This window comes from Theobroma cacao, chromosome 7 (genome assembly GCF_000208745.1).
Source record: "Theobroma cacao cultivar B97-61/B2 chromosome 7, Criollo_cocoa_genome_V2, whole genome shotgun sequence".
Lineage (NCBI taxonomy): Eukaryota > Viridiplantae > Streptophyta > Magnoliopsida > Malvales > Malvaceae > Theobroma > Theobroma cacao.
This window is the reverse complement of record NC_030856.1, coordinates 5,665,932-5,681,221: the sequence shown is the minus strand read 5'-3', so window position 1 is coordinate 5,681,221 and position 15,290 is coordinate 5,665,932. Positions and strand designations below refer to the sequence as shown.

The 15,290-nt window shown below is 31.2% G+C and overlaps 2 protein-coding genes across 3 annotated transcripts in view; one reads left to right on the top strand and one right to left on the bottom strand.

Moving 5' to 3' along the window:
• On the top strand, positions 11,421 to 13,900 carry LOC18594043. 2 transcript variants are annotated; one of them, XM_018124515.1, is made up of 6 exons: positions 11,421 to 11,524; positions 11,947 to 12,075; positions 12,264 to 12,369; positions 12,554 to 12,595; positions 12,710 to 12,766; positions 12,953 to 13,900. In XM_018124515.1, the coding sequence occupies exons 2-6, from the start codon at positions 11,948 to 11,950 to the stop codon at positions 13,667 to 13,669; spliced, it is 1,050 nt and encodes a 349-aa protein (XP_017980004.1). In that variant the 5' UTR covers positions 11,421 to 11,524; position 11,947; the 3' UTR covers positions 13,670 to 13,900. The 2 variants fall into 2 exon arrangements, with proteins under 2 accessions (XP_017980004.1, XP_007021551.1); XM_007021489.2 differs by having other exon boundaries at positions 11,947 to 12,086.
• Positions 14,296 to 15,290, bottom strand: part of LOC18594042 (putative leucine-rich repeat-containing protein DDB_G0290503) — a 5,049-nt gene continuing 4,054 nt past the window's right edge. The window contains exons 5-6 of the transcript XR_001928677.1: positions 14,937 to 15,040; positions 14,296 to 14,841 (exon numbers count right to left, since the gene is read on the bottom strand). The gene's annotated coding sequence lies outside the window, so the exon portion shown is untranslated. The remainder of the gene's footprint in view (positions 14,842 to 14,936; positions 15,041 to 15,290) is intronic.

Genomic DNA, 15,290 nt, shown 5'->3' with positions numbered 1-15,290 from the left:
GGTAGGGATTTTAAATCTATGTTGAATGTTGAATGAATTCTGTCGGGTTCTCCACATATATAGGATTGAAAGCACTTGTAAACCTAATTTTGGTGGAGATCATTAAGCTTTTGTACCAGAAAATTTGAATTAAGTCTCCACCTGACCAACAAGTTTTAAATGCTCCAGAGGTTTTCTGGTCCAACTCTTCTGATAAACGATGCAAACCTTCACTGTCTCTGCATGTTAAACATGCAAAAGAAATTCATGGTTAAGGACAGCTTTCAAAAATGTTTGGTGGGATTGAACTGGAACTGTTGAATTTGGTTGGTGGGGGGGTGATGTTCTGGTGAGATAGTACATGAGCCAGATCCTGCCTAGCACGCTTACTGTGACCTACAAAGCTGGTTAGGATCTGAGAGCAATAGCTAGCAAATATCAAAACCTAACCTGATGATTATGAGCCAAAAGAAAAATGATTTGACTAATTTCCATCAACCCAACTCCATTCATCCAAACCTTTGATTCTAAAGAACCTTGACAACCATGTCTGGATTTGGGTTGCTTATCCTAGATTGTTTTTCTTGTCATCTCATTGATTCCCGACCCTTTCTTTCTTTTGGAATCATCTGATAATTCCTAACTCTTTTTTCTCCTTAACTCGAAGATTTGATGAGGAAAATTGTGGAATTTGTGTTCTTGGGTTGGGACTTGGGAGGGGGCATTACTCTTAACCAAGCTTGTTTCTTGTTCATAATGATTTTTGGGCCTGGATCCACTTGCCATTTTCCAAGTAACCTTATCAGAGTTTGATTAACAAGGATGTCTTGAAGCTGCTTAAATGATGATATAAAGCATTGGATTCACTCCAAATCATTCATAGGTCTACCAGGGACTAATTAATAATTCAAATGAAATTGTAAGATATTGCTTTGAACCAATAATTCAAGTCAGCATTAAATAGTTAACAAGGGGGAGCTTGTGAAAACCTAATAAGCTAAATTTGGTTAATTAATTTGACTTGAAAATACAACTTTTATAGTCAATTTACATGTGGATTAGTTATGTTTAATCAACATCTTTACCTATAGTTAACTATTCACATGTTTGACACATGTTGTGAACTTGTTATTAGTCTTTGCTTGGCTCAATCCCAACCAAAATTCCATTGCTTCTTGGAAGGGCGTGGAGGGGGTCAAGGGAGACAGTTAAAAGGAGAAAGTAAAAGATGGAAAGAGATATTGACTATTGTGTAATATATGTTTAAAGATTATTATTTTATATATCCACTATAAAATTTTTTAATTTTATAAATAATTTTATAAGATTATCACGTGTCAGTTTAGTAATTATATCAATTATAACTTAACTTATTTGTAAAATTTAAAATTTTATCACTATTATAATTTTAATACCAAATTCCAAATAATATATTTTGTTATCCACATACTTAAGAATGGTTCACGACAATCCTATTGCTAATTATCTATACATATATACATACATATATATATATATATATATACCATAAAAAGAATGTTTTATATTCGATTAGATTGAACAATTAATTACAGTATTTGATCACGACAATAACTACTGTTTTATGGGTTCCTAACACATTAACAACCCATTAAAGTGTCACTTTATGTTTTGTCCCTTTGTTTGTCTTTTTTTTTTTTTAAATTTCTATCTCTTTAAGCAACTTTGTAGGGATATGAAGTAACCACGTAACCTTACACTTCAAAAGACTGCAAATATTGTTGTGCTCATAGCATCTAAATAAAACACAGTCCCAATGCTTTTAATGACACCAAAGTGTCAACTTTAGAAATGCCATCTCAAAGTTTTTTTCTCCTTAAATGTGTATGGTACTGAATAGACCAAACTTTCTTCGCTTAAAAACACACACGCGTACGTACACATGATATACACACATAGTATATATATATATATATAATAGGTTAACAATTCCTTGATTTACAAACACTCATTATCNCATATAAGAAATTAGTATTATTTTATGTATTAAACCCTAAACGCTCCGTAGTTTCACAATGGGAGGTGGTTACGATCCAAAATGGAGGATCGAGTTGGTTCTATAATTCAAGGAACCTAGCAAGGTCTTGGGAAAATAATGAGCAAGTATGGATTGGCATTGATTATGCGGAATTTTTGCATTGATTCGTCAGTATAGAATGAGTCTTGTCGTATTCAATTTTCTGTTTATAATAAAAAAAACTAAAACTTTGACCAGCATTATTTTAAATCCGATTTAAAAATGAATACAAATATAAATACTTTTTCTTTGAAAAAAAACAAACTCTTAAACTATTTTTCGTTGTAATTTTCTTTAGCTAAATGAGATGAACTTAAGCTAAAATTTCCAAACTTTTAAGAAAACAAGATATCATTAGTATTGTTACTCAACACCTCTGGAAATATAAGATTCATGGGTTTAAAACATCTTAAAAATCAACCAAAAGATTACAAATAATATGAAAATTAACATCCTTATATAATGACAAAATCAAGATTTTACATGATAAATAATTAAAGGGTAATTATAAAAATAATCATACTTATATATATATATATATATATATATATAAAGTTTTATATATATAATAATAAAAATAATAAAAATTAAGAGATAACCGTCATCATTATCCATAACTCTCTTGACTTTGTCGATATTCTTATATAATAGATGATACGAATACCAAGTAACCCTTACGATTAAGTCCCAATTCAATAAAAATGAAAAAAATTGAGATTGAATATAATATATAATCGTGACACTTATCTTGAACGTAGCTTTATATAATATTGATGGAGGATTTATAACATTGAAAGAGCCTTTTGTCTAGACACGCGTAGGATTGTTAACTATATGTCATGTTCATGCATCACCTCACGTGATCGTCCGGGTTTTTTTTTAATAGCTGCAAGTTGGAAAAGAGGGTTGGTCTGTCCAGAGATATCAGAAATTAATAATTACTATACTTAAATAAACAAATCAAGGGCTAAATTAAAGGGGAAAAAAATTGAAGAGGACCCACTAACACAAAAGTAATTGTTTCTTCCCAAAAGGAATTTCGTTACTATCCACCACCCCATTTTCAATTCCTTTATATTAGACATTGTGGATTGATGCATCATGTGAAGGAGCAACAAAAGGTTTAGCAATGATTTCTTATAGCTTAATTCTAATCATGACTGTTTTTAACTATTTAAAGGGTTAAATTTAGTTTAAAAGTTGCATTATTCTTTGATTAATTATAGTTCAAATGACAATTTTTGTATTCGTGCTTATGCATGAGGAAGTGAGGCTCCTATGTCTTAATTGTGATGTTCATATAGATAGTATATAGACATTATTAATATAAGAGCTTCAAAAGAAAAACCCTCTTTTCCTAGCTGTTGAAAGTATCCTTTCTTTTCAACCCTAGACCTGTTAGATACCTTCCTGTATATTTGCAGAATTCATCATATAACATACATATATAGAGGGCAGCTAAATTTTTTTAAGCTCATGGACTGCTTTTATGTTCCCTGTTGGTTTGACATGATCTAGCTAGCTAGCCTGGTATTGCACTGATCTATATATTTCTTTGACATGATCTTGGAAATATATATATATAACCAGCTTGTAAATATCTAATAATGAACCCAATTTTCATTGAATTTTCTTGTTTATGAAGATCATGACTTTGTCGGCAATTAACATTGGAATATATAGTACTGGAATCCCCATTAATGACATTAAACCTCGCGTTCTTGAGTTGCTTCTAAGCCAAGTACAATTTAGAGATTTGAGAGTTGGAAAATGACAAAACCAAAAAATGGGTTGGCAAAGAAGTACACTGATGGGATTTTGACCTTACATAAACTGTATTTATACTTTGAAAACTTAGTCTTTTGTTCTTCGTTTTTTGGATGATCATTCATGGGAATATATTTAGGTGGTTTAAGAAATTGTCTTTCCTATAGATTTTCAAGAATGTGGAATTTCTGTCCTTTGTTGCCATCATTGACCTGCTTAACCATGGTTCGTTTTTGGGGTACAATACAAGAAGAAGGTGAAAACTTTGGCACTCTAAAAAGGTTTTTGGTCAATATACTCAGCTTCTCTCAAAACACTGTTTTGACACACATCAGTGCCTGATTATGCTGCGACACCTTTGCATGGGGACCAAATTTATCTGTTGACATCAATGTGCCAGTCCATTCCAAAGAAAATTCAACAATATTTACTTTGTTTACTTAATGTAAAATACCAAACTTGAGACACTTATTGAAAATGCTTGAAGCAATGAACGCATGGGGTCAAGGAGAGCACGAACTGTGTTTGCTTTTGACCTTTTCTGGCTTCACAAATCACATTGTAATTCTACTTTTGCTTGGTTGGATTGTTTTATATGCTTCATTCCAGTGTATTTTCTTGGCTAATTTTTTCCATCATGTTTCACACTCTTTCCTTTTCTTTCCTTTCTTGACAAGTTATTTCGGTCAAATGTATTGAAACCTCTCTGGACTGACTTCAAGAAAGGGCAAAATGTTTTTATTTTGAAAGAGCTGTATAAGGTTTATGACCTAAAAAGTCTAATATTCGGGTGTTCATGTGCATGTATATGTAACCAAAACTAACAAAACGATTTCGTGTGCATGCACCTAAAACCTCATGATACGGGCATTACAGTAAGGATCAAACTTTCTTTGATAGTTAGGGATGGAAAAATCCAGCTTTGAACTACAATTATGGAGGTGAGGTGTAACTATACTGTTTAGAGTAAAACAACAACCACTTCCTTTTACATCTTTATTCAATGTTTCGTTTGGTACATAAGAATTTGGAAGCAAATAAGTCTCCAACTAGGGCATAAATATTTGAATATGACCGCATTTACTAATTAATATAAGGACAAACCATTAGTAACATTTTAATCAAAAATTACCCACATTAATGTGAATTATTTTATCAATTGAATCAACTTGTTGTCTGTAACTTTATAAGTTAATTTAAATTAAATATGATAATGAAATTCATTCACTAATTATAATTACTATGAATATGGATTCTTGGTATAAAAGGGTTGGGTGATTTAATCCAGGATTAAAGTTAAAAGAGTGACAGATGGTAACGACCGTCACCTCTTAATTTTTAATTTTTTATATTATTATATATATAAAACTTGAAATATATTATATAATTATTTTTATAATTATCTTTTAATCATTTTTCATATAAAATCTTAAATTTGTCATATTTTAATATTATTGTAAGTCCCAAAGCTTACTATGTTCTAAAGTAGAAATGGGGAAATTGGTTATTCCAAATTCCAATTGCATACTTCTGGCAGAGGGGGAATCTCGGCAGCCACTGAGATGAGAACAATAGCAAGTTTTGTCCACTGTATGAAAAGGAAGTTTGGTTGACTAAATTTTTCCCAATTGGATCATATAAGAATATTATGACCAAAAACAGAAGAGATTTGAGATGAATTGTATATTGCAAATGAAATAGTTTTAGTTCAACTTAAAATAAGTTGACAAAGTGATCCAAAAATAAAAAGAAAATTAATTCTTTTTTTTAATTTTTAATTTATTCTCACCTATATTTAGGGGTTTATTTGAACTTAGTGCTTGTGGTTGCATCATGTATAGTTTGGTCAACTTGACCCTTTATTTTATTTTTTCTTCTTTCTCTTATTCTTATGTACATTCCTTTTGTTCATGCTCTTATTGTTTTAAAAAAAAAAACACTAAGTTTAATAAAAAAAATTCTTTCAAAAGATATTATAACATCAAACCTTGGGGTTTATTCAATTTAAAAGAGAGAGAGATTATGATAAAATGGTACAAATTAATAAATATATCTTTTTTATTTTTTAAAAAAATTGCATAATTAATTATCATGACATCTTTATTTTGACTTTGTTTAATTTGATGACTCTAGTTTTTCTTATGCAAGATTGGAGTTTAAATATTTTGAATTAAATCTTTATAATTGCCATAACAAAAAATTCATTTAATATTCATTATATGAAATTAATAATTTGCAAAACCGAATAAGACGTCGGTGAATATATTTATATTTTCAAGAATAAAAGAATAAAATAAAATTTTCAAATTTCGTTTACTTGTATCGCAGTATAACATGAAATTTGATTATTAAATTCAATAGGTGTCAACGTGGCATGACTGTATAAAATTATTTAAATAATAAAAATTTGAATAATATAAATAAACCTTTTTATTTTTTAACAATAAATAAAGTCACTCTCGATGAACAATATATAGCACAACAATAAAGGATCAGAAAGACAAAACAGTGGAAATTCGTTTTAAAAAACACAGGTGATGCAGTGTATGGCATCAGCTTTGGTCAGTTTTAACAAAAGAAAAAGATTAGAGCTAGGGGTTAGGGTTAGCCACTTTGGTTAAGTTAAGCTCAGATTAAATTTTTATTTTATTTTGTTTTATTTTTTTTAAGGGATTTGAATGTGGGCCCCGTTAAAGATACGGTCGTGGGGTTAGAGCGAGGCCTGGGGCGGTCAATGCGGAGCCTTGGATTTGGATTAATGCAACACGTTTGTTTTGTCTTTCCATCTTCTCCTATCTAATCGCTACCATGACACTCGCCTATTTAAATACTATTTATAATAATAAAAAAGTCATCAAATATTATGTTTTATTTCCATTAACAAATAATGTTAGAATAATTTTGGAATTATTTTCTTAATTTATAAAAATTTACATTTTTCATTATTATATAGGTAAATAATTTTGATAAATTATTTTTTTCAATAATTTGGCACAACTATTATTTTGAGAAAATCAAACACTAAGATTCTTTTATTTAAATTTATGGGGTAAATAACTAAATATATTACTTTTGGCAGTGGTGCCTGGATGGAAAAAAGCGCGTGATGGTGGTAGGGGTGGATGTCCCAGGTACGGGACGCAGTGCCCCGCAATTCGTGCGCTTCACTTTTCTTTATGAGAAACGATGCACCGACTCACTGCTGATGGCACGTGCGCACGTGACCCCTTCTTCATCTCCCACCTCCTCCCTCGCTCTGTCTCTGACTCAACACACCTTTTGTGTGTGTCTGTGTGTTTTTATTAATCTCTGTTTTAAATTCTATATATAATTTAATAATTACTTTTCTTTGTTCCCATTTAATATGAGCACCCCCACCCTCGCTTTCCACACTTCTCAAAAGATATTTCTACCCTTCTATTTTTCCCAATATTTAAGACTTTTCTGACGTATATTTTCCTTTTTTTCCTATAACTATTATTTTCTAAATTAATTTTGAGTTTTGAGTTTTTTTTTTTTTAACTTTGAGAAGGGAGATTTAAATCATGCTCTTTAAGTAAAAAAATCATATACTAACTAATGAGTTGAATGCTCGTGTGTAATTTTTTATTTTGAGTTTTTTTTTTTTTATAATTGAGGAAGGAGAGATTCAAATCCTATTCTTTAGGCAGAGGATCATACACCAACATATGAGCTAAATGCTCGAGTGCTTTTTCATTTTGGGTTTATTTGATAATTATATGATATTATACACTTTCTTAAAATTAACCATTCATAAGCTTTTTAGATTCTTAATAATTATAATAATAATAATAATTCAAATTTAAATAAATTTTCTTTTTAATTTCATATAAAATTAAATTATATAATTAGTCTTTATACTCTACCAAAATGATGCATTTTATTTATGTACAATCATTTGTTAAAATAATGAGTCTTTATCGTTTTCAATATTGATAATGTTAATCTGATTATAAATATGATACAATTTTTCTTTTATTTATATTGACATAATATTTGATTATAATTCTACTAGTATGATATTTTATTGTTGATATAACATTGAATTTGATGACGTGATATTTAAAAATACTGTAATAATTATGTTAACAGGAAAAATTCAATTATCAATAATTTAAAAAAAAGCTTTTTAATTTAAATTTCACACTCAATTTATTAAAAAGGAAAGAAAAATGTATAATAGAAATCTAAAATGCCCAAATGATGGCAAAAAAATAAAAAAGAAAAAAAAGGAAAACAAGGGGGGTAATTTAGAGTTTTGAAATGCCTTAGCTAGAAGGTAAGGTAGGAAAGAGGAAAGATGTTGCCCCAAGTGGGGAAGATCCTTTTCTCTACAGCCGTACAAATTTTACATGATTACTATAAGTTATGTCACAGTAATCTGGCATAATAACATTATCATATTCATTATTAAATTATTAATCCAAATCTAATCCTCTCCTCCTATCACTTTTGACCAGTAAAGATTCTGTGCCATCCCCATGCTCTCAGGTAACCCTTCTTTCATTCTTTTTTTCATTATAATTATAATACTAAATAAATAATAATATTAGAAAATTATTAGCAAACTTTTTGGTGTTTGCAAGGAAAGTAACCCTTTTTTTTCTTTTTTTAGGGGAATAATTAATCTAATTCTTAATACAAAAGAGTATAGGTTTTGAATTTGATCTTTCATTAATAGTATAATAATAGTATTAAAAAATTTACTAATTGATGTTTAATAAGTTGAAAAATTTACTAAGTAATGTGATGAATTGTTGTAAAAAACGAATGATTTGAGATTTTTGAGTGTTTGGTATTATCGTGAAAAGTTGTTAGGAAGAGTTAAAATGTAACATAATATTAAAAAGGAAAAAATGAGCTATTTTCTTTTTTTTAAGGAATTATTGTTAATATGTTCCAAAAAATTTAAATTATTCTAAAATTTAATTATAAAAGTGTATGCAAAAATTAATTTTTAGATTGCTTTAAAACATTAAGCTATATTTTAAATAGTTATATACTCACTATACTTTTCTTTTTTTGAAATGCACTAATTTTTATTTTCAATTCAAAATATTTAACTAATTAAAAAGATAACTTTGTAATTAAAAAACATAAATAATTATTTTTTTAATTGAGAGAGAGGATTCAAACCTTAATCTTTAAGTAAGGGATCATGCACCAACCAATAAGCCAAATGCTCGAATGCTATAAATAATTATTTCGATGATTTGATATAAAAAAATTTGCATTTGGTAACTACAAAATCGCTTTTGTGTACTTTTACCATTTACCTAAAAAAAAAGAGTGAAAAAGTACTAATTTTAGCCAAACCAACATGCACTTGATCTTTACATTTAGGTTAAAACTATTTTTTAACATTACAAATGCAACAAACAAATGGGCCCTTAATTAAGTTTCAACATGTTAAGACTTTTTTTTTTTTATTAGGCATAAATCCAACAACAACAATGTTTCACTTCTTTGAACTTGAAAGAGCGATTTTCTTGCATCCCGACACAAGAAGAGAAATTTTGTATTTCGATAATACATCCCATGACCTCGATCAACCTCTAAACATACGGTACGATTTATCAACATTATACCGGAAAATCTTGATAGTAATGATGAAATAATTTGATCCATAAGTGAATTTTTAAAAGCAAGTAATGGAGCTAAAACTTTATTGTTTTTTCCACTTTGGTAATTCTCTCTTTTTTTTTTTTCTGCTAAATGATCTTTGTGTGTGTTGGTGAAAAATAAAAAGGGTTGAGAGAAATTTGGCTTTGATTGTATAATAATAGGCAATGAAGTTAAAAGAACAGTAAGGCCTTAGGTAAATTTTCTTAAATCTCTTAATTAAATCATTAACATATTTAAATAATTCAAATTTAAAAATGAATCGAAGTAACAAGAGGATTGAATTTCAATGGATCGTTACGCGAAACTTGAAATTGCAACAAGCTTGGGTTGATGACAGTTACCAAATGGTAATCATAATCCAAATCAGCTTTACAAAAGGTGAAAGATCTAGGGTAAAGCTTGTTTTTTTTTCATAAAAAAAAAAGGGTAAGTTCTTGAGGTAAAATAAATTATTTATTGAATAATTAAAATCCTAAGTTTCTGGCCAAAATCTAAACCATGAATTTCAATCATAGTCTTACTTTAGTGAAAGAGTGATAATTTCTTTGCCCTTTTTGTTTGTGCTTATATTATCATCACAAATTCTCAAAATCAAATCATGATCCCATTTTACTTTCAACTTTATCCCATCATTGCATTCACTTTTGTTACCCTAATTATACAATGATACACAAGTTATCTCAAATCAAATCAATTTTTTCCTCACCAAATCATTCTTAGTGTTCAAAATAAATTACAAAAATTATTTAAAAAAATCAATTAAATTTGCTTAATTCTTTTTGTTATATCTTAAACGTGTCGTTTTTTCGATCTTATTAATAAAAACACAGTAACAATGCTTTTTTTGATTTTTTTTTTAAAATTCCAAACCCAAATCAAAACAAAACAAAACAAAAGTCGTTGAGAAAGAGTTTAGACACTTCACTCATTCATTTACCCCAAAACAAAAAGGTAGATAAAAAACAAAAAAGAAAGAAAGAAAGAACATACTAACTAGTTCTACAAGGAAACTAAGTCAAGAACCAACCAAAGTGTGAAAATTTACCTAACCCTCCCTCGTACAGAACTTCCCCCAAGCCAACTGAAATTCCAACCAGACACAGAGGGCAACAAAGTGATTTTGTTGCCCTTTCTCTCACTTGTCATCAAAAACCACAACCACCCTTTTCTTTTATATTTTATATATGATTTTAGTTGGCTCCTCCCACAGTCATCAACTTAAGCCTTGAAAGACAGGAAGGAAGGAAGGGAGGGAGGAAGGAAGGAAAGAAAGAAAGAAAAGAACAAAGGTAAAAAGCTGTCCCCACTATTACTTTCACACTTCAACTCCTTCTTGAACAACAACAGCAACCAAAACAAAAACATCCCATTTTTTGTTTTTTTTTAACTCTCTTCTGTCTTTCAAAGAGAGAAGCTGGTTTGGTTGGGGACAAACAAAAGGAATAGTAGTAGTAATAAAGATAAAGAGGGGGGAGGGAGAGAGAGAGAGAGAGAGAGGAAGCAAAGAGTCTGGCTTTGTAGTTGATAAGAAGGGAAAGAAGTGATTGCCAAGACAAAGAGATAAAAAATAAAAAAACAAAATGAAAAAGAAGGTACACACAAATAAATAAGTTATACTACAAGCCAGACTACAAGTTAACCAAAGAGGAGTGGCAAGGCAGCTGTGTTTCAAAGGAAGTTGCTTTGGAGCAAAAAGGAAAAAAAAAAAGAAAGATACATATCATATTATTTCTTACATACAAATATAAACGCCTATATATATAGATATATATAAAGAGAGAGAAAGAGAGGGAAGAGAGAGAGAGAGAAAGAGATGGTGGGCTCAGGAGCAGCAGATAGGAGCAAAGAAGCTGTTGGGATGATGGCCCTTCATGAGGCACTTAGAAGCGTCNACTCTTCAACTTTTTTTTTTTTTTCCTCCTTTCTTTGTATTTATATGGTTATCAGTTGCTATCCTTTTCCTCTTTTTCAAGTTTTTTGTTTTTTTAGCTGTTTTCTTTAATTGGGTTTCTTCTTTTGATGCAGGAGAGTGAGAGGTGGTAATGGTTGCAAGGTTGGAGATGACAATGGCAGCTTGTAAGTATGCTTTGCCTTTTTTTGTTTGTTTGGTTCCTGGGATGACAGGAAAATGAGTGAGAAATCAGGGTTTTAAGAGTTTTAAAATTTAGACTAATTAAGTGGACGAGTATGTAGTTTGACTTATTTGATTTCATTTTGCTTGACACTTCTTTGCATTATATCAGTAAAAAAGCTAGGCATTACTTGTTTCCTTTGGAGAAACAGGGGAGAAAAACGGGGGAAATTTGGTTAATGAGAGATGGGGGTGTTGGAGTGAAATTTGAGTTAGTAATTGATTTTTGTGAGATGGGTTTTTATTAATTTGTGATTTAGAGGTATTTTCATTCTTAAATTAATTGAATTTTTATGTTTAATTTTTGTTCTAAATTTTGATCCTTTTTCTTTTTTGTTCATCTTTTGTGGTGAAATTTCATGTGAAGGATGCTGATGTGGGAAGATGGATTCTGCCGAGGGAGAGTTGCAGATTGTTTGGAAGAGATTGATGGAGAAGATCCAGTGAGGAAGGCATTCAGCAAAATGTCCATTCAGTTATATAATTATGGAGAAGGGTGGGTACTGGGTAGGTGCTATTATTATTATTATTATTATTATTGGTTTCAACTCTGTCCCTCCCTGACCCCCCCCCCCCCCCTTTTCTCTCTGAGCGAAAATATAGATAGAGAGTGGAATTAAATGGTTTTTTTGTTTCTTTCTTAGTGTATATTTTTTATTGGTTTAATTCCTACTTCATGGTCAGGTTAATGGGAAAGGTTGCATCAGATAAGTGCCATAAATGGGTGTTCAAAGAACCAACAGAATGTGAACCCAACATCTCCAATTATTGGCAGAGTTCTTTTGATGCTGTATGTCGTATAGCCCACCTTCATCTTCCTTTTTTTTTTTTAAATTTCAATTGTTTAACCTAAATAGAACTTTGGGTTCAATGATCAAGTGTCTGTTTATGGAAAAGTTGGCGTGTGGCATAACTTTGTGCTTTATTATTTGGTTAGATGGTGTAACCTTTCCCCTTTTGTTGTTTAATTGCAGCTTCCTCCTGAATGGACTGATCAATTTGAGTCAGGCATTCAGGTCAGCACAGAAACAACTCATTTCACTGTTGTTAGTCTTATTCTGGTTTGATTTTTTCTGCCCTCTTTGTCAAGTCATTAAGACTTGGGGTGATTGTTGCTTTCTTTTGACCAGACTATTGCTGTGATCCAAGCTGGCCATGGTCTTCTGCAGTTAGGCTCCTGCAAGATTGTGAGTCGGACATATTAGAATTTGTAATTACTAATTTGGTTAACTTTGAAGTAGTTCTTGGAAATTTAAATTTTGTTGGTGCAAGTTTTCGTGGTTGAATTGGAGATCAAAGTCAAGTCTTCTATTTGTGAAATAGCTGAACTGTTTGATATTTTGATCTCATTGAGATGCTGTGTGTATCCTCAGATACCTGAAGACCTTCATTTTGTGCTAAGAATGAGGCATACCTTTGAATCTCTTGGCTATCAATCTGGTTTCTATCTCTCTCAGTTGTTTTCTTCGAACAGAAATAATACCTCCTCATCTACAATTCCTTCGAAGCAGTCTGCCATTCCGACACGGCCCCCACCTCCACTTTTCAACTGGAGCCAGAGGCCGCTTCCCCCAGCGACACCAATGCTCGCTTCACCTAATTTTCAGAACCCAGCTAGACTTGGATTTCCACAAGCCAAAGATGAGACACACATGTTTATCCTGCCTCATTCATCTGAAACCCGAATGGAAGATATGATGGGAGAACATGAAAATGACATCAAATGGCCTAATGGCTTGACTTTCTTCAATGCTCTCACTGGACGAACTGAAGATGCCAAGCTCTTGTTTAACCCTGACAGCTTAGGCAACAAACCGGACCAAAACCACCATCCGCTGATTCTTGAAGGAAAAGATTCTAATCAAAATTCAGATGCCGGTGCAAACCCCAATGAGTACTTGAGCTTGGATAGTCATCCAGAGAATATGAGGAAGATGGAAAACAAGTTTAAGAGGAGCTTTACATTACCTGCAAGAATGGCTTCATCTTCATCTTCAACTTCAGTAGATCATCATCAGCACCAACCCGTGGAGTATAGGAACTCTGAGGCAGGGATGTATACCGATGTCATGGAAACCTTCTTGGAATGAAATTTACAAGGGTCTGTAATAGAGGGACAAATGGTTGAGAATTTGTATTTAGGCACAAAGGGTTGTGTTCCTTAGTTGCTGAAATTCCTGTGTGTTTTGATGTCCTTTCTACATCCTTCTCTTTAATCCATTCAACTGAACTTTCTAATCATTTGTTGTAGTTTATCCTAATGTAAGTTTTCCTCCCTTTAGGTTTGCGTGGAATATCGGCCTTGGAATTTTGAAGTAGTCTCTTTACCCTTCTGCTCAAATGCTGCACTCACAAAGCATTAGGATTTATAATTGGATCAATGAAACTCAATACAAGGAAAACCCTTGTATTACTATTTGGTGAGGGAGCAATGAAGGTGGAAGGAACTTTTAAGTAATGGTTAGGTTAAGTAGCCACCTCTTCTTATTGCAAGTTGAATCTCTAACATAGCTTTGATGGAAATTGCTACGGATCCAAGGCAAATCAACAACACTCAATTGAAACAGGTTAAAAAGGTCAGGGGCAATGCAGATTTTCAATATACATTGTCCAGACAATGAAGTTTTCCTTGTTGATTAGGACCCTGCATTCACCTTCTGTATTTAAATAATAAGCTATCATAGAGACTGTTTATCTTTTTTCTACATATATCATATCACCATCCAAATGCATGCTTCATTTCTTAAAAGATAGAAAACAAAGGGGAAGAGAAAAATAACCCAATATTGTTATATGCTAGTTCAATGATTCAGTCCAGCTAACTTGAGAAACATTCTGCTCAGATCCACCTTCAATGTTTATTAGTTTACAAGGAACAGAATCTTAACCTGTATTTTCATATGCTTGAACTTTTTACTTGATTTAGTGAATCTTGATTCATTAAAAGATTTAAAACAGGACACTGGTACACTCTCCACTCTTTTTTAGCAAAAGTAGAAGAAGTTGTTGCAGGCTTGTTATTATATACCAAATCCTGGATATCCCTTGGATTTTGCAAATTGCAATGGATTTCCCAGAACAAACTAATGATACCAATAAATCATTAAGAAACCAGCACTGTGCTCTTCGTTTAGCCTGACCGATAGTTTCAAAGTATCTCTTTTTCCAGTTGACATGAATATTGCACCCAAAATACAAGGTTCTTATCACATTCTTGTGTTGATGAAACAGACACACAAATCTTGCATTTTCATTTTCCCCCCTGAAAAATAGAAATTTCACAATTAAAATTGGAATGGAAAAAACAGTATTATGATCATCATACAAAACTAGCACACAGTTCAAAACCTGATTTACCATTTTAGAAGCATAACTTCTGAAGCAATGGCAGGCTCTCAAAACCCTTGAATTGGCCTCTAACACACTTTCCCAAATATCCTCCATCCCGTCACTGGTTTTTCCTGCCACATAATCAAACAAATATATTTCGGTCACTCAAAATTCTCCAAATTCCAACAAAATATTAATTGCTATTAGAACCAATCTAAAACACAAAACTCATGAACAAAAGAAAGTAAGAAACTCATTCAAGGATGTGCTTTTTACAATATATATATATATGTATATATATATATACATATATATGTATATATATATATGTATATATGTATATATATATACATATATACATATATATATATGTATATATAT

What these genes read in the sequence shown, in the direction of transcription:
- LOC18594043 (XM_018124515.1), top strand. Translation starts at nt 11,948, where the DNA reads ATGCTGATGTGGGAAGATGGATTCTGCCGAGGGAGAGTTGCAGATTGT. An exon ending in TTATATAATTATGGAGAAGG is followed by an intron (nt 12,076 to 12,263) that starts GTGGGTACTGGG and finishes CTTCATGGTCAG; the next exon opens with GTTAATGGGAAAGGTTGCAT. An exon ending in AGTTAGGCTCCTGCAAGATT is followed by an intron (nt 12,767 to 12,952) that starts GTGAGTCGGACA and finishes GTGTATCCTCAG; the next exon opens with ATACCTGAAGACCTTCATTT.